The following is an 18,744-nucleotide window of genomic DNA, read 5'->3' as shown; positions in this document are numbered from 1 at the left end:
CCCTCCAGATGTTCTTGGACTCCATAATCCAGTAACCCTAGCCAGCATGGCCAATAGTTAGAGATGGCTGGAGCTGCACCCAGAGGTGGAGCTAGCTACTCCGGCACCTGGAGCGGCGCACATGCTGTGCACCCAGAGGCAGGGCTAGCTGCCCACTGGGGCAGGGTGAGCATTCCAGGGGGTGGCGTGGCGATGTCACACACCCCCGGGATGACACCCAGGGCAGGCTGCACCCACCACACCCCCTTCCTCCGCCGGTGGTTGCACCAGCGGTGGAGCGTACACTCCTGCCACCTAGTACTGTACATGCATGCAGGGCACGCCTCAGCAGTATCCTCACACGGCACTGCCCAGCTTAGAAGAGGGACAGCAACGCTGCCGTGACTCTCCCCCTCCTCTCTGCCTTCCGGGTCAGACCTGACCCAGCAGCAGAGCTGCGTCTGGGAATGAGGGAGCTGCCTGCTCCCTCCTGCATGCAGCCCAGTGCAGGAGAGGCGCGGCAGCTCCCTTGCACACCAGAGCCAGGCTCCAATGAGGGAGCCTGTGGGGGGGGGTGCCTGGTTGTGCCTCCTCTCAAAAATGCACCCGGGGGCATGACCCCCAGCCCTCCCACTACACCCCTGCATAGCACTCCAACATCTGGAGGGCACCAGATTGACTACCCTGGTTAAAAACAAAAATGACGAAAACACATAAAGCAGCATGCAGCTTTCACTGTGTTGGGGGCAAGGACATAGTGAGAGACAAACTGGGAAGAAACAATCTTTCCACTCCCTAAATTACAAAAATAAACCAGCACTGGAGAAGTCTTCAGAGGCAATTACATGCTTTTTCACCAGCTGCTGTATGGATGTTTCTTGCTAAAGTGTTGTTGTGCTCCAAATGAGCTGCTGAAGGGAAACAGTACTAGAGTATTGCCTTCACATAAATTATTTTGTTTTTTGCTCTGTATATGCTGTCATACCTAGTACAGTCCCTGCCCTATGCAAGAGGCAGCAAACTATAGGATCACATTCTAAACTCCTGGGGGAATTATCTTACAAAACCTGCCCTGCGACTAGGATGCATAATAGCCACATCCGCAGTCCTTTGGTAGGAGCAGCAGAGTTGACCTACATCAGCGTTTCTCAACCGCTGTTCCACGGCACACTAGTGTGCCGCGAGACGCTAGCTGGTGTGCTGCGACGTGCGGCGACGAGAAGGGCGATTTGTATTGTCACGTGCCTGGCAGCCGCCAATACGCAGCGCTGACCCACCGGAAAGGAAGCCGGCCGGGTCACGACGCGGGGCGAGCGGGTCACGACGCGAGGCGGGTTAGCGATGTTTATTGGCGGCCGCCAGGCACGTGACAATGCAAATCGCCCTTCTCGTCGCCGCACATCGCGGCAAAATTTAGACAAACTAAACTAAAATTTAGACAAATTTAGAAGCTGGCTGGATGAGCTCAACCTGAAACTTGCTGAGCAAAGGATTGTGCTGGCAGAGAAATCAGCGGCTTGTGAAGCCTTATTACAGGAGATTGCAACCAACACAGCAATTGGCAAGTGTTTCTTACAGTCATAATTATATAGTCAATATAGGGCGGCACAGAGTTAAATTTTTTAACTTTTTTAATGGTGGTGTGCCTCGTGATTTTTTTCATGGAACAAGTGTGCCTTGGCCCAAAAAAGGTTGAGAAACACTGACCTACATCACCCTGTCTTGCACCATTCTTCCTCCTGTGGGTATATCCAGCTGAGAACAACCTACCCTCTTAATGTCAAACTGCTGAAGGAATGGCATTTGGTAAAATTGTGGATTATTTTCACCCAAGCTCAGTATGTTCACTCTGTCACTCCGCCCCTATTATCCACTGCAGGCACAATGGATTCAGGAAGGGTTGAGACAAACAGGTTAGATGAAACACTGAATGCAAGGAACTGAAGCTTAGATATGCTTATTTTCTTTATGTTCACATCTGCTTTCAGAGTAGAACAAGGAAATTAGGTAACTTCCAACACTGGAAAAAGAAAGAATCTAATCAATTATCTGCCAAATCAGCATTTTAGGAAATATGGAACTCTGCTACTACCTAATTCCTAGTGGTAGAAAGTAAGAGAAAGAAATCAGACAATAAGTCAGTAAACCCAAAGCTGAAGCAGAAGACGAACCATCTTCTTAATGTAGTGCATCAAAATTATTTGTAGGAAAACGGTAATCCCTGAGCAACACAAATTGTGTGTTTTAGCACATGTTAAGGCAAGCTGAGTATGTTTAAAAGCATACATGTAAAGCAGAGAGAAAGCATAAGTCACCAGCTGGTGGAAGCTAGTAAAAGGTAAAGGTAAAGGGACCCCTGACCATTAGGTCCAGTCATGACTGACTCTGGGGTTGCGCGCTCATCTCGCATTATTGGCCGAGGGAGCCGGCGTATAGCTTCCAGGTCATGTGGCCAGCATGACAAAGCCGCTTCTGGCAAACCAGAGCAGCACATGGAAACACCGTTTACCTTCCCGCTGTAGCGGTTCCTATTTATCTACTTGCATTTTGATGTGCTTCCGAACTGCTAGGTTGGCAGGAGCTGGGACCAAGCAACGGGAGCTCACCCCGTCACAGGGATTCGAACCGCCGACCTTCTGATCAGCAAGCCCTAGGCTCAGTGGTTTAGCCCACAGCGCCACCTGGAAGCTAGTAGAACACTATTATTGTAAGAATCCCAAGATTCATCACTTTGAATGAACCCTATTTGCATGTTGAGTGGAGCTGCAACACAGTTAAATGATAGCTGCTGCACTAAGTTAAGGAACAAATTGGTACTTCAGGCACATTTTACTCCCACCTCAGTCACCAGCAATAGCCTGGGTGCTGGATCACCCTTAGCACAAGTGCCACTAGGTGCACAGGATGCAAAAAAGGAGACTGAAGTTTGGAAATCCTCTGTGAAGATTTAAAACTGTGGAGGCCAATTCTGGATCCACACGTCCTTTCACAGTGGGGACATAGGTTTCCAGGCGGGAGCTAAACTATAGCTGTGCCAAATGCTTGAAACCGTTAAGCTTTGCAGCAGAGATCCCGTACTGTAATTCCTATTAGCTACAATGTTGTTGTAATTCCTATTGGCTACTACTGAGATGAAAGGTTTGTAAGCTACAACACCAGCAGCTTTGATCTTAATTGTCTATTTAAAATGTGTGTCAACCTTGCATATTTGGGTAAGGGTTAAAAGGGGGGGGTGTAGGTGGCAAAACCAATACAGTAAAGAAGCCTGCCTTGTGTCCATGGGCAAGGAGTTACAGACTGTAGACGCTGCCACACTGGAAGATCAATTCTTTACAAGTGGCATTGGCGTTGTGTAAAAGTGCTAGTTCTGCAGAACTAATTCCCATTAGCAGAACTAATTTCCACCAGTTCCACCACATCTGGAGGGCACCAGTTGGGTAAAGCTGATGAACATATAAGGATACATGCTAGGAAGCGAAGGCCAGATTTATTTATTTTTTAAGTCTTTTGCTTCACCCTTTAGAAAGTTTACCACTGTACATATGGCGAATACACAAGCCATGTAAACTGTGAACCAGCCCAGAAATTTAGAAACCAGTGTGCTGAAGACAATAGTATCAGCCGTTGTCAAATAGCTATATTTAGTATGCAGACAAAAAGCATTCACTTTTATAACCAATGTGGTCATTAACTGTTTAAACTAAACTTCAGCTTCGCCCACCCCAGCAATAATTCCCAAGCCACTCAATGGAGCAAGTCTACTGTGAAGCAACCATCTTAATGACTGGACTCTACAAGCTCTAAGATGCTACATACATCCAAGGCTAAATAAACAGCTCCCAGGTTAGTTTCCCTGAAATTCTAGCCACAGGAGAAGCCAAGACCTTGAATTTTTGAAACAGGGATAGTTGGCAAGACTCCTAAATAGTTCTCCTAGAGAGTTCAGACTGTGTGTGGAAGTTTGTCTGAGAATCTCTGAAGACTGTCAGGTGTGAAGCAACTCCCCCCTCCCCCAAATGAGCAAGAATTCCCCCCCCCCCAAGCAAGCAAAGAATGTTAATGCCACCTCTGAAGCACTGAGGGCCATTTCTACAAATCCAATAATATCTACAGGAAAAGCTGAAGACCAGCTGGGAAGCTTTTAGCAGCTTGGGTGTAACCTACTGTTGCCTCAGTCCCACAAAAACAGTTGGCTGTAAACATTTCTACCAACTCAAGCCAAGACTTTTAATAAAACATTCCTCTTCCTTTTGTGTATATAGCATCAGTGGGAGAAATTATGCAAACTCTTTTTCACAGCCCATTTAGGATTTAGTTCCTTCATATTCTTCTGATTTTGACCATCTTCTCTTCTTTATTTTTTTTTGGGGGGGGGCTGTCAATATATGTTGATATGTTAAAATGTACTTGAATTAATCAAAAGAAACATTTTTCTTACAGCACAATCCTAACCATGTCTACTCAGAATTGAGCTCTATTGAATTCCATTCCCGGGTAATTGGTGTTAGGACTGAAGCCTTGGTTTCTTTTTATATGGAGTTAAGCTTTAAAATAAAATTAACCCAAAGTGAGTTTTACACATTTGTAGTCTAAATTGAGCAAAGATGACAGAAAGCACTTTAGACTAGGAGTTAAGCCCCCATTTTATTCCTGTTTTGAATCCAACCCACTCTGTTGCTTTCTGTGCAACTCACAGCATCTGGATTACATTACAACCCTTTCCACACACACCACCCTGCCATTCTACTTACAGATATATAAAACTATCTATAGAGTATTATATTTCAGCTTTGTCAGCTTTGGACGATAGAATAAACCCAATATAATTCAACAGATTTAAGCAGAAATTGGTTGAATTTTAAGTAGCATTAAGAACTACCTTGAAACTGGATAAAAACTGGGATTTTTTAAATCTCCAAAGTACTTATCTGCCATACATCACTGATATATTCTTATTTCTTTTGCTGTATAATTTAACCATACCTACTGACTTTATAACAGATACCCCCAGAACAATTCCTTTCTTATCCAAGCAAAAAAAAAATACAAATGAAAGCTTAATGCTAGAATTAAGTAAAGTGCATTTGTTGTTAAGCTTGTTTTCAAGAGAATTACAATAAGAAAAGTCATAAATCTAAACTGTGTTAATGCAAACCAAGGTTTTTTTCCACTTGACTATATGCTCAACCAGTGAATGTGACCACTTCATTTGTTAACAAGTTATTTTTAACACTGCACATGTTTTTTTTTTAAAAGTGAGGAAGAGGAAATAGCGCTGAATGGGCTAGGAGCAGTGTAGCATGCATAGACTTGCATTAGATTTAATTTTCAGAACAGTACTAGTCAAATTTGGGTTAGAAACAGCAGCAGATGATTATATAGCAAAGCCAAAGTTTCCATGTACAGGAAAGTTAAGGTTCCATTTACAGGAAAGGTGAATGTACTGATATGTTATCTCTTTATAATCTCATACTCAATCAAATGTAATTTTAAAAAAACAACATAGCAAGTCAGCCTATGGAAGCAAAGGGGAACAATAGGACATTCCCATTTGTTTAATGTGGGTGCCACAACCTATGAATGATGGTTAAGGCTATTTATGGTAAAAGCAACAGGTACCAACACAGAGAACGAGACTGACTCCATGCTTATTTCTGACTCCTAATGCTGGTCTTCACAAAATGCCTCAGAAAACGTATACAGTTCATCCTGGTTCTATGACATTGAATGACAGGTGGGTTTCACCAGATGGAAACAAGCCCATGGCTGCCCACTTATGATCTAGGTCAAACTGTAGAAGAACTGAGTGAATGACAAGCTAAGGGGCAATCTAGATTTGATGTAGACAGGAGTGCCTGGCGTGCTATGGTCCATGGGGTCACGAAGAGTCGGACACGACTAAACGACTAAACAACAACAACAACAAGATGTGATGTGTACAACCTCTCTCTCTCTCTCTCTCTCTCTCACACACACACACACACACAGAGAGAGAGAGAGAGAGAGAGAGAGAGAGAGAGAGAGAGAGAGAGAGAGAGAGATGTCTATCTAACTCCTATAAATTCTGATGAGATGTAGAGAAGGATGCAGTGACACCACAGACAACCTCTCCAAAGAGGCTTGGCTGGTGTTTTCTGAATGATCTTCTCAGCACCAAGTGAATATCTTTTTATTCACACAGGCTCTTTAACTATGTTTTAAGTCCATAGTGTAAACCATTTTAATGCTGCCTCTATGCAAGCAAGATTTTTGTTGTCTTTCATTGTTTAACTATTATTTTATATATTGTGTTTCAATATTGTGTTTCAAGAGAATGTTCACTGATGAGCAGCTATATAATAAAAATTTTTTAATATCAATAAAAATGTGAGGACAAAATATGCTGCTATTTACATAATGCACTGAGTATGCAGAGATGAATTTGGGGTCAGGAATAGCATGTTGGCTCACACATCCCTTTCCCATTTATTCAAAGAAAAGTGATTAGTAGTGGTATATTGTGTACTGGAGTCCAAACAAATGTTCACACTTTAAGGCACTGCAAGCACCTATATGTTATCCTACTTAACTAGTCAAAAAATGATAGCTAGCTCCCTGTTAAGCATACACTAGAAACCTCCAACTTCTGTCCCTGGGGCGCATATGATGGCTGATATTTTACATTATTTTATACAAAACAGGAATAAATATCAAACCTATTTTACAGTTGGAAAAGCATAATAAGGCAGAGCATGATACTATGTCAAAAAAATGGACAAAAGTTATATGTTAATATTTTCTCTGCTTATTTATCCATATTCCTTATCAACATGAACCACAATAACTATCCTAGATAGAATGTTTTTAAAATCTAAAAATAAAGAATAGGCTTACCATCACTTAAAGTTGTAAATTCCAGGAAGTGATATTCATAGAAAATATCTATTTTGGTTTCTACTTGAGGCCTCTTCAAAGTTGAATAGATGTTACCAGGCCGCTTTTCATCATGTTTTTCCAACTTGTTCAGTCCGCAACCCATTGCAAAAACTGGTGACAAAAAGGGAAAAACACTAGTTAGTTCAAAGTATATCACCCACCATGAATAGTCTGCTTGGAATCACTGTATTTTCTGTAAGCCTTGAAACAGCATGATTAAATGGTTCAGACATTTAGGAGCTATATGTAATCTAATACATCAAACACACTTCCCATTTAGAATGAATTGTAATTATTTGTTATAGTTACAGCTCTCAATTTTTGTTATGCCCTACAAAACAGTGTAAAACATATCCTCAATTAGTTTTACATGTTGTAAAACAAACAAACACAACATAATAATACTTTGAAAAATGCTGTAAGCCTAGAACGCAAAGTACCTATTACACATAACAAGCAGACTTGTCAAGATGCAACAAAGATATGATGTAGTAACTTGCAGCCCACCGTTTGCACAGGCTCTTAAACACTCTCTCCACGATTTACTGTAAACAATAATTTACTGTTACATCAATATGATTAATGTTAACTAGGATTGTCATTGTAACCATGGTTTCAAGGTGGTTTACAAACCATGACAATGAGGGCAATCCTGGATTGTTTTAAACGTATTCACACCCATGCCAACTGATTAAACAGTTAAGGAAACCATGGAAGGAAGGACAAATGTGCACATGGGGAGAGGATACAAGTCCACAACTTTGCAAACCACTGTACACCCCATTATGTTTGCACTAGACCTATGCCTAGTAATGAGATTCTGGCCACAGCAAACAAGAAATCAGAGTATCCTTAGTCATCTTCAGTTCAGAACAAGACCAAGAATAAGCAAACACTGGAAACCAACACATGCTAAGTATTAGGAATATAGTTTTCAGCAAGGGTGCCAACTTGAATAAAATATGGGGGGGGGCAGGTAAGCCCCACCCTGCGTAATTTATCACATGATGTGGTGCATGCACACCATTTGAATGGCAATGCACATAAACTTGAGGGGCAGCCCCCTCAAACATTTTATTGGGCGCATGAAGACCCCTCGGCCCCTAGGAGTTGGCTTCTATGGTTTTCAACATGAATAGTCTAAATATGCATTTTTGTGCCATTCAAAATTTAAAATCTAATGTTTAGTTTCTAGAAAAGGAAAATGGTTTGCTACAGATTGATCTATGAAGGAGAAGAACTGCTAGAAACTATATCAGAACATTTTTAGGGATATTGTTGTTGTGCAAGTATCCCATCCCTTTTATCAAAATACTCTTACCAGGATGTTACCGAACCACAGTTGCACAGATCTGAGATCCTGTCCCCTGAACAAGCAAAAGCTCTGCCAGAACCTAAACACTTGTGTAAGTAGAGGAGCCAAAATTATGCCAGATCTTTTAAACCAATTTTCTGGAAAGACCCGCACAAGAGGATGTTGGTAGGAAAAGGGGCATGCACTTACTAAAATAATCAAGCATATTTTTAAAAGATCATTTTCTTATAAATCACTTACACAAATCTTGGAAGACCAATAAGCTTGCACAGACCCAAGGAGTGAAAGGCACTACCAATTCTGGCCAAAGTCTGGATCTGCCCAAATCAGGCTGATCTGGGTGGATCCAAGCTTTGGATGGATCAGGCTGAGACAGCCGTAAATTGCCCTGGGTTAGATCAGCCCACCCAAAGCAATCCAGGGCTCCCAAAATGCAGAGTGATCAAGCAATTGGTGGGGGTAGTTGTAAGGAGAACCAGGCAGCCACTGCAAGGTTTAAAGAGCAGCACAGGGCTGTTTGCAAAAGGGCTTTGAAACAGCTCTGCACTGTGCTTTGGCTATGTATGCTTGTGCCCTTTAAGGGAATATGCTCACACAGCCAAACTTAACTCTCTGCTCACCAGCTGCTGAGTGGAAGGTTCAGTCCCGCTTTATGCAATGTGGTGGCATAGGAGCAAAGGAGATGTGCATCTCCTTCCCACACCAACTGTATCTTTAATTAAGATTTTTAAACCCGATTAAACAAGCATTTGGGTGGGGGAGGCAAGCATTGTCTTCTCTACCACTCCCCTTCCCAACTAAATGTTTAATAGGGTTTTAAACCCTAATTAGAGAATAGGGCTGGCCCCTGAATGGATTTGCGCCTCAAATCCAGGACAATACAAAGTGGTGGATTGGGCCCCAGACTGGATCAGGGTGAGGAGCTTGCACATCCCTAACAACTACACAGAGTAAACTCATTGAATGTACGTTACTAACTTAAGTTCATTAATTTCAGTGGGTCTACTCTGAGTGGAACCTACTTGAATGCCCAAAGCATTTTTAAACTCCAAATACTATAGCACAAGCTCTCTTATACCGTATTTACTGACGGAGGGGAAAACTCATATTTTATTTAGATTAACAAATTACTCCTCCATGAATCCAATGATCGTGAGACTCTTAAATCATTCATATGTTCAACCATATGGATAAAACAAGATGGAAAATCTATCTCTGATTGTATAACCGTTAACAGAATTAATATAAAGATACACATGGAGCACCAATTTTGAATGAATAAGCAACATAAAGGGCTACAATTGAATTATTTCTAATGCCTCTTGAGTGATGAAGGAGGGTCACAACAAGAGCAGAACATTGTCTTCCCTCCTTCTGAGATTTAAAAATGAGAACACTCATCTCAGCAATCAGCCAACTCTGAAATCCTTCATTTATCATGTCCAAGACACACTGGAAACTAGTTTGAATTATCTTTCTAAAAAACTTTTAAAGCAATAATTTAAATATTTACATAGTTATATTGATATTAGTCCACTAAGCATTAAACCAAATATAATACATAAATACATACAGCTGCAGGGATGACAGGATGGGAAACCTTTGTTCCTTAGGACCTTAGCCATTAAGTTTGCAATGATAGTGTAAAGTGAAATTTCCCAGAATCATTGTGTAGTTTATATATCATATTGGAGCTACTACAAAAAAATCTGGAAAAGTTGCAAAAGGATTAAAGAAAGTTTCCACAATAAAGAGGAAAATCTTCTAGACCAAGGGAGGAGGGGCACAGAACCTCAGGCAGGGGGAGGGAATGCTGTCCCCAACCTCTCCATCTGGCCCTCAAGACTCTCTCCATGCCACACTCTTCCTCTTAATAAGCACTCATTTCTGGTACTGCTTCACACGGAATACCATGCTAGCTCACACTGCTGTGTAAAAAATCTACCAACAAGAAGTTCAGACAACATTACAACAAACTAATGTTACTACACATTTCCCAATGCATTATCCTTTTACATTCCTTATAGCAAAAGGTTGAGTTTTGGAGGGAAGCAGATTTGTTGCACAGGAACGCCAAATCAACTTAGTTGTACAACCTGAATTTGCTGGTATGTAACTGAATCCTGCTTGTATTTTTTTTAATATACAGTAGTACGGTAGTTTGGAAACACTCCTTGAGCATTTTTGCCTGGCTGGAACTCTGAGAATACTTCTCAATTGCTTGCTAGAGGACAGAGAAGAGTCATAGCTGCCAAGTTCTCCCTTTTTTTAAGGGAAATTCCCTTATGCTGAATAGGCTTCCTCGCGAGAAAAGGGAAAACTTGTCAGCTATGAGAAGAGTGTGTGCAGAAACTGGCGTATTGTAAAAAAAATAAAAATTGCATTTGTCCCACCCACTTTCACCCTTGACCCTGCTCACCACCGGCATGCAGCCCCCAGCAGATGGCCCAGATGGGAATGTGGCCTTTCAGCTGAAAAGGGTTCCCTGGCCCTGCTGGCCCTTGTTGTCATTAGCTGAACAGTAACATCACCTGTCCCTGCCAAACCTACACAGCCACGTGCTCCTGATTGCTCTGCCCAAGAATAAAAAGACCTTTATTTCTGGTGTTTTGTTATTCAAATGTAACTCAAATAAGGGTGCCAGGGACCACCCCACTGCCCCTGGTATTTTCCTCCTCCATGGATGCGGGATCCATGAAGATAACTATGGGTAACTATAACTATAACCATGGATAACTATGGCCATGGAGTTAATGCTAAATACATTACTTCTGGTAAATGACTGACCATAGCTGCTAGAGGGCCATGAAAATTTGTGTCCCAAGCTTTTAAGACTCATCTACCTATGTACTATCTGAAGCTAAAGGGGTGTATTGGTTGCCAGATAATAATAATAATTTATTATTTATACCCCGCCCATCTGGCTGGGTTTCCCCAGCCACTCTGGGCGGCTTCCAACCGAATATTAAAACAGCACAGCATTAAACATTAAAAACTTCCCTAAACAGATGTGAATCCCCCCCCGGCTCTCCTACCCCACTACCTGTACTTCCCTTTTTCATACCTCACCCAAGATTACTTGAATTGAGCAATTTACATACTACAGATGCCATGCTAATGTCTAAATTGTCCTATAAAAATATATACACAACTATAAATAAAAATACATATGTACTGTATATAAATATATCTTGGCTGTTAGTCCTGGGTAGGTTTGCCAGACTCAATAGTGGACAGGACTTCTGTACCTTTAATTGCCCTGCTCTCTTTTGGTCTGGAAACCAAAGAGAAACCAGCAGACCCTTTGTTTAATTTCCAAGCAAAGGGTCTGCTGGTTTCTCTTTAAGGTTTTCAGACTCAAAAGAGAGCAGGGCAATTAAAGGCACATAAGTCCTGTCCACTATTGAGTCTGGCAACCCTAGTCCTGGGGGACCTGCTCCCTGCCTTGCAGGGCTTTTTCCACCTGGTCTGGGAGGGCAAGTCCGTGACTGACTCCAGCTACAAAAAGTAGACTCTGTTGAAGAGGGTTGAGACTATCTTGGCTGACTCAAAGTGTAGACCCAGGTCATCAAGCCTGAGCTTCCACAGCCACTGTCTGCCATGAACCAGCATTGGCAGGACTGGCAGCAATAGCAGCGGAAATGTTATGTTTGTATGATAATATTTTATATTTGACATCCTTTAGTAATGTTTTCTTTTGAAATGCTTAAGGTAATTTTTTGTTGTTGTTAACATTTCTGCGTTAAATGTGGATTCTGTAGTTGACTTCCTTTGTAATTTTTTTTGTGAAATCTTTAAGATAATATTTTAGTTTTCTTTTGATTATGCTGCTTTGAATGTGTAATTTGTACTTTACTTTCAAAAAAATGCCTGAGATACAGCACATTGCCTTGCAAGACAGAGAGCAGGTGAATGGTCCCGCCACTGATGAATAAGACAAAACTCATGCCAGTTTTTCTCTACTAATTTGCCTTGTCCGCAACTATTTCCAAGCTTTCTTGCAGATTAGATTTAATTCTTTACACTGTATATTATATTACAACAAACCAGGTGACTCATAGTTCTACATAGAAATTTATTCTCTGCTCTGCTAATAATGTTTGGATACTGTCCTGCGGGTGGAAGGAAGAATGTATAGTTCAGAGCACAAATGCTAAACTTGTGGAGAGCTTTATAGCAGGTCATGTGACTTTCTATTCTCCGTTAAATAGATACATACATGAGCTGCAGTCTTGGGAGCAGAGCAAATAGAACAAATCTACATTTACCCCCATCTATTCACTAGTAGGGACCCAAGTGGCGCTGTGGGTTAAACCACAGAGTCTAGGGCTTGCTGATCAGAAGGTCGGCGGTTCGAATCCCTGCAACGGGGTGAGCTTCCGTTGCTCAGTGCCCACCTAGCAGTTCAAAAGCACATCAAAGTGCAAGTAGATAAATAGGGACCGCTCCGGCGGGAAGGTAAATGCCATTTCCGTGCGCTGCTCTGGTTCGCCAGAAGCAGCTTGTCATGCTGGCCACATGACCCAGAAGCTGTCTGCGGACAAACACTGGCTCCCTCGGCCTATAGAGCGAGATGAGCGCCGCAACCCCAGAGTCGGACACGACTGGACCTGATGGTCAGGGGCCCCTTTACCCATTCACAAGTGTACAGAAAAGATCAAGTCTGCAAAATAAATGAAGAAAAATGAACATATAAAAAGGCCTAGCACAACAGGTTATCTAGATAGAGAGCCATCATGTTTTTCGGGGGTCCACAATTTTTTCTGGCTTTGCTGCAAGATAAAAATTGTAGCCTCCAGCTCCAGGCCCCACCCCCTGTGCCCTGGTATTCTCAAGGGAAAGGATGGGTGGGACTGTGTGCTGTTCAGCATTGCTGCCCAAAGGTCCACAGGGTGCCTTCAGGGTGTCTCCAAGTTGGAATGGAAGCTGGCTGCTCATCAGGCTTGCTAGCAGGTGATACCACACCAGCCATTGTGAGTGGATTTGCTGAAGCCTGATGATTTTGAACTTCAAGTTTGCCAAAGGCCACGTCTCCTTAGGATTAAATAGCACAAGATATGCCACAAGCCTCAATGGAAAGAGACATAGAACAGTAGCACTGAAGCTCTGCACTCCTCTACAATAAAAAACAAATAACAATTGCAAGATGCTATGTCAGTGTGTTTAATGGTTAACCCAAGAACCCTCCCACGATAGTTCCAGGAACTGCATTACATAGACACTTGCAGTGATGTTGCAGTATAGTTATGCTGCATCAATTATGCATGCAACAGATTAACTTGCATTTCTAAAGTGATATGGAAAATAGGAGTGACAGAGAGAGAAAAAGGTAATAAAGCTTTCACACTTGAAGCCACTATAGAGAATTTTCCTCAACATTTGCCATTCCTTATAGTTGCAGTCCAACTACAGTATAGCTAGACTTTAGCCACCCCTGGCTTATACACATGCACATATATTCAAAGCTACATTGTTTCCCCACTCATGTCATGATAGGCAGAGAACACCAGAGCTCAAGTGCTGCAGAACAACATTTTTTTCCTGGTATTTTAAAGCTGAATTTGTCAGATGCCTCCAAAGTAAAAGTAGCAACAGAAATTAAAATAACATTTGGAGATGCTAGCAAATGTAGTCACATCTGTGACCAATAGGATTGTGTAGCAGTAATACATCTTAGAGCTTATATCCCAATATAAAAAGCTGACGCTAATAGATTGGAAACTACTGTGTAGAAAAAGGCAAATATAACAAGGTTGCCCCAGATCCTGCACATTTTACAAGGATGAGAAGTGTCAACACTACAACTACAACGTTTTAAAGGTCTTTGCAGAAACTGAAACATAGATAATTTATCTCTACTACATAATAAATACCGGTATTGATTGGTAAACATTCTAATTGTGATTGCAATCCTCTGCACAGTAATACTCTTATTGTACTGTTTTGATTCCAACAGATTTGAAACAGCCTAAAACATAAGCAGTATTGCAGCCTGTATTAATATAATATACAAAACAATGATTAGTCAAAGGAAGGGAAGTAGAATAAGTTTTTGTTTAAATTAAATAAAATGCCCATTAGATTTTACAACTAAAGACTATAACTTTCAGTATAATTAAATATTAGCTGAAGCAAATTCTTGAGAGATTTTATTTTTAAAAAAATCTATCACCCAGTTCACTCAGCTGGCTTGATTGTTCAGCACTGCCTTGCAGAAAGATCTAGTTCAATTTGTTGCCCCAGATGGGATTAGAAAGTGCTGCAGAGTTACCATGCTGACTCCTATGAAGGAATCAATGTTGCCTTACATCACTTAACGGCAACCCTCTGGCCAATCTAAAAGCATCACACATGAGCTCAAAGGGGAGTCCTATTCAGATTCCATTTTTCAAAAGACTGTGATGTACTGAGAGCCTCAAGAGTCAGGACACCTCCTGGTTCAGAAACGGATGCAATGAATTGCTGTGGTGGGAGGAAATATACTACAGTATAATTTTCATTTTCCAGACAAACATTCACATGCAGCCAAAAGCATTATTATTCACATATTTGCTATGTCACCAGAAGATCTAATACTATTGTTGCCCCATTAATGCCTAACAGCATTCTATCTGCGAAACAAAAAATGTGCAGATGCAATGCAAACATTATTTAAAGACGGACAGAACATCGTTTGAGTGGAGAAGTCTATTATGACCCCTTCTATTTAATGATTCTATTGAAAAGCATTTATAGCATAAAGAATAAGTGAAGCCTGCAGCAAGATGTTGCAATGTTGGCTAACCTCCTAACAGGAATGCTCATGTTCAGAGTTTCAGCCAGCAAGCTATGTCCCCTCAGTTTTCTTTTCTTTTCAGCTGACCGCCAACTTTCTGTGGCTACCGGTCCTCATAGGGCCATTGTTGCTGATGCTGTTTTAGAGTTTGTTGTACTTCTGCAAATGGGTGTGTGTGTTCCTCTTCTGCTTCTCAGTGCCCCCATCTTGACTCAACTTTTGCTGGAATTTTATCATTTCACAGGGAATAATATCCCAACCTATGGAAAGCATTTCCTTCACTCATAGAGTTATCTGGAAGAAGCTCTCCTCATCCTCACTTACTTCAATAAAGATTCCTTGCTACCAGAACCAGAGTGCTATTAAACTATTTTATAGATTTCAATGCTAGGTTCACTGGGATAGCAAGAGTGGAGACAGGCAAGATGATAGAAAAGGGAGAACATCTCCCTTGGGGTCCCTTCCAACTCTACAATTCTATGATTCTAATAAATTTTATACCTGCACCCACTCAAGTTAAATGTGTTTGTGGCCAAAGAAGCCATCTTAAGCAGTTGGATTTTTTTCAGCTCTTCCTTAATTCAAATCATTGTTCATAATACAGTACACGTACGAAACCTACTGTATCTATTGGAATCAGTAGCTCATGCCAAAGACAATAGGTCACTATTCATCCTATATGACAATAACAAAAAGTTGTTGGTTATAGAGAAGCTTCTCCTATCAGGCAAAATGAGTACGTTTACAGTATCGTGTCAAGCGTGTTCTGAAAACACTAAAAAAAAGTCCCTCCACAAAAAAGCTAGTTAAGCATGAAACTGCGAGGCAACAAAGTGCTGTCATGTCTCAGGGCCTTACCTGGTCTATCATGACCTAAATTAGCAGTCTGTGTGGTACAACCACAACATCCTTTAGATATGGGGTGGTTTTGTTTTCAACACTGAAAAGATGGTGTTAGATCCAGATGTAATCATGGTTCAAGTAGACCCTTTGAAATCAATAAAACTTAACATTAGTGATAACTAACTTAAGTTCCATTGCTGTCAATGTGTCTACTTAACGATTTATGTCTTGATCCAATCCAGTTTTTGCTGTGTGCACCTCTAAAGAAATATAGAGCTGGCTTTTAAGTCTCTCTCACACACACAGAAACACACACAAAACTTTACCTAAATGTATCTCAAATAAAGCAATGCCAGACTCAAACAACAGCAAATGCTGTGCTGGTACTGCCTAGTCTGGGCTAGGGTCAGGCTAAAAACAAGGAAACAAAATGGACCAGTTTTAACTTTTTGGAGGTTTTAGATTTTTTTGAAAAGTAAATGTGTGAATGCTCATTTGGTTGACGGAGGCTAAGCAAAAGCCAACAGGAGCCTCTTGAAGGGGGATGGAGAACCTGTGGCTCTCTAGATGCTGTTGGACCAGCTCCCATCATCATCATGGCTAACAGCGAGGGATGATGCAAGTTGTAACTCAGTAACACCTGGAGGGCCACAGGTGCTCCATGTCTGCTCTAGACAGACTGAAAGATTTCCACTGGTTTCATGAAACTTGGGCGAAGAGCCTCAGGTTTGGCCCCGAAAGTTCATATTTATTTTTCCTTGTTGTGGAAGTTTATGGTTAGAGTCATTTCCAGACCTTTCAACTGACGTCCAGCACTTTTGATGAGACCCTCACCAGAAAAGGCATCAAAGCAGAATATGTACTTCACTGCCTCGTTATGATTCATGAGAGACTTTCACAGGGATGATACCAAATGACAGTGAAAGACACTGTTTCCACCCAACATTTCTGCCTGTCCTTTCAGCTTATACCACCCACTGGGGAAATATAACATCTTTAGCACAAGCTGCCTGTGGCAAAAGATTAAGGTTAGTGTATGTGTGTGCACATATGCATGTGTGAGGAAGAGAGGAGGAAATTAAGCCCGCATTGTTGCTGTACACCAGTAAATGTGGTACATTTTACACTTATTGATGACATTCCCTCTCTCCCCATTTGTTTTTCGCAGGCTTTCTACCACCTAGCAATGTATTCCAGTAAGGGGTGTGGGCACACCTCCAAATTTACAATATCCAGCAGCTTAAATAGAGAATACAAACACCCGTGCTTCAGTGCCCCCTTCTTATAGTTGCAGACTCCTATAAATTAAGGTACATAGTACAGATAGAAGAGGACCATTTCCCTGAAACTTCCAAATGAGACAGAAATGCAAGAACACACCCCAAACACAAGCACCCTCTTCTCACTTTTTGTTTTTACCTACCCCAGATCTTTGAACAGAGACAGGAAAGCAGCAGAGACCGTTATCAGTCCTCCTAAAGCAAATGGGTTTTGTCCTGCCCAAGTGAGAGAGGCTTCTTCCCAAAGACAGCAAACATGCAAAGCAGGCAGGCAACCGGACCACCTCGTTTCTGTCAGGCGTGCATCTGGTTCGACTCCGGATTCAAAAAAAAACGGAGGGGTGGAATCCTTGGCTCCACTCCGAAACAGTCTCCCGTTGCCAGAAGCGTTCAGTCAGCGGAAGGCGGAGTTTTTTGCGCCAACGTTACCACTATTATTATTATTATTATTATTATTACACTACTATTATTCTCCAGAACAGGCAGGTCGCCCACGGCGCTGTTCTAAAAGCGTTCACACCTGTCCAGCAGGGTCGGGTGGGTGGGAGCTGAGGATAATCATCATAATATCACTTACTCGCTACCTACCTATCAGACACGCACACTTTCCTCTCCCGCCTAACGGTCTGAAGTTTGGCGAGGCGCTGTAAAACGCCTGCCAAAAAACGGAATCCGGATCCACGAAGGCAACGATGCGCCCAAACCGCCTGCCTTGGCTGCCCCCTTCCCCTCACGACAGCCTACCTGAGAGGTTGCTCCGGAGGGTCTTCCCCCCCACACGCACACCTGGGGCTTGCTCCCCTTCTCCCTCCTGGAGGCCGGAGCGGATCGACTCCTTTCACACGCCGCGCCTCCTCCCTTCCTTTTTCTCTCTCCCTCACAGCTCGAGGCGGGAGTCCGCCGAGCAGCCGCTCCCCGCGCGCTTCATCACCGCTGCGAAGAAAGTTTGCTCCTCTCTTGACGGGGCGGGCGGGCGCTCGGAGGGGCTGGCTTGGCGGCGCTTCAGCAGCAGCGGCAGCCGCCGGAGGAGGTGCAGCCGAAGCGGGACTGGGAGGCGCCTCGTGTCGGGCGGGGAGCGGTGGGCGCAGCTCCTCTCGCTCGGCCCCGGGGGGATCCGAGGCACTTCCTCTTCCTCCACCCCACCCCGCGAGAGAAAAATGGAGCGGAGGCGAAGCCTGGGGACGACGACGCCTTCCTCGCACGCCGGCAAGAAGTCAAGCTCCCAAAGCAGGGCTCCCCGCCCGGCCATTTCTCCCCGCCCAAAATCTGAGATTCCTCCCAGAGTTGCTACGGACGAGAAGCGCGCGGCCAATCCTAATCCTGCTCGTGGGGGATGAGCTCGCCTCCAAGGAAACACGCGCAGCTCTTTGCGCTTATCCTTTATATTTGTGGCCCTTTTGTGGCCGATTTATTGCAGCCCCCGAGTCTGGTGGAAGATAAAATACGAGCTGGCGACGTGTTACTGGAACAGTTGCGCCACCCAATTAAAAAAAAATAGCAAACTGAGGTTCTGCCCCCCCCCGAAAAAAGCCCCCCCCCACACAAATATCCTGGCCATGCCCATGTACACCTTGTATTTTATATTTCACGTGGCCCACTTAGGTAGGCCTGTATTGCCTGACACGCCCTTCGGAGGC

At 42.8% G+C, this 18,744-nt stretch overlaps 1 protein-coding gene across 3 annotated transcripts in view; it reads right to left on the bottom strand.

Moving 5' to 3' along the window:
* RFTN1 (raftlin, lipid raft linker 1) overlaps positions 1 to 18,375 on the bottom strand; it is a 109,086-nt gene extending 90,711 nt beyond the window's left edge. Inside the window, exons 1-2 of one of the 3 annotated variants that reach the window (XM_035128881.3) lie at positions 17,852 to 18,375; positions 6,853 to 7,005 (exon numbers count right to left, since the gene is read on the bottom strand). In XM_035128881.3, coding sequence (XP_034984772.1) covers positions 6,853 to 6,997 — 145 coding nt within the window. In that variant the 5' untranslated portion in view covers positions 6,998 to 7,005; positions 17,852 to 18,375. Of the gene's footprint in view, positions 1 to 6,852; positions 7,006 to 15,842; positions 15,864 to 17,250; positions 17,493 to 17,851 lie in introns of those variants that run through there. The other 2 variants (XM_035128883.3, XM_060280688.2) reach the window with 2 other exon arrangements.
* Between the last annotated feature and the right edge of the window lie 369 nt (positions 18,376 to 18,744).

This window comes from Zootoca vivipara, chromosome 11 (assembly GCF_965207765.1).
Source record: "Zootoca vivipara chromosome 11, rZooViv2.hap1.1, whole genome shotgun sequence".
In the NCBI taxonomy this organism is placed as follows: Eukaryota; Metazoa; Chordata; class Lepidosauria; order Squamata; family Lacertidae; genus Zootoca; species Zootoca vivipara.
This window is presented reverse-complemented; position numbering and strand designations above follow the sequence as displayed.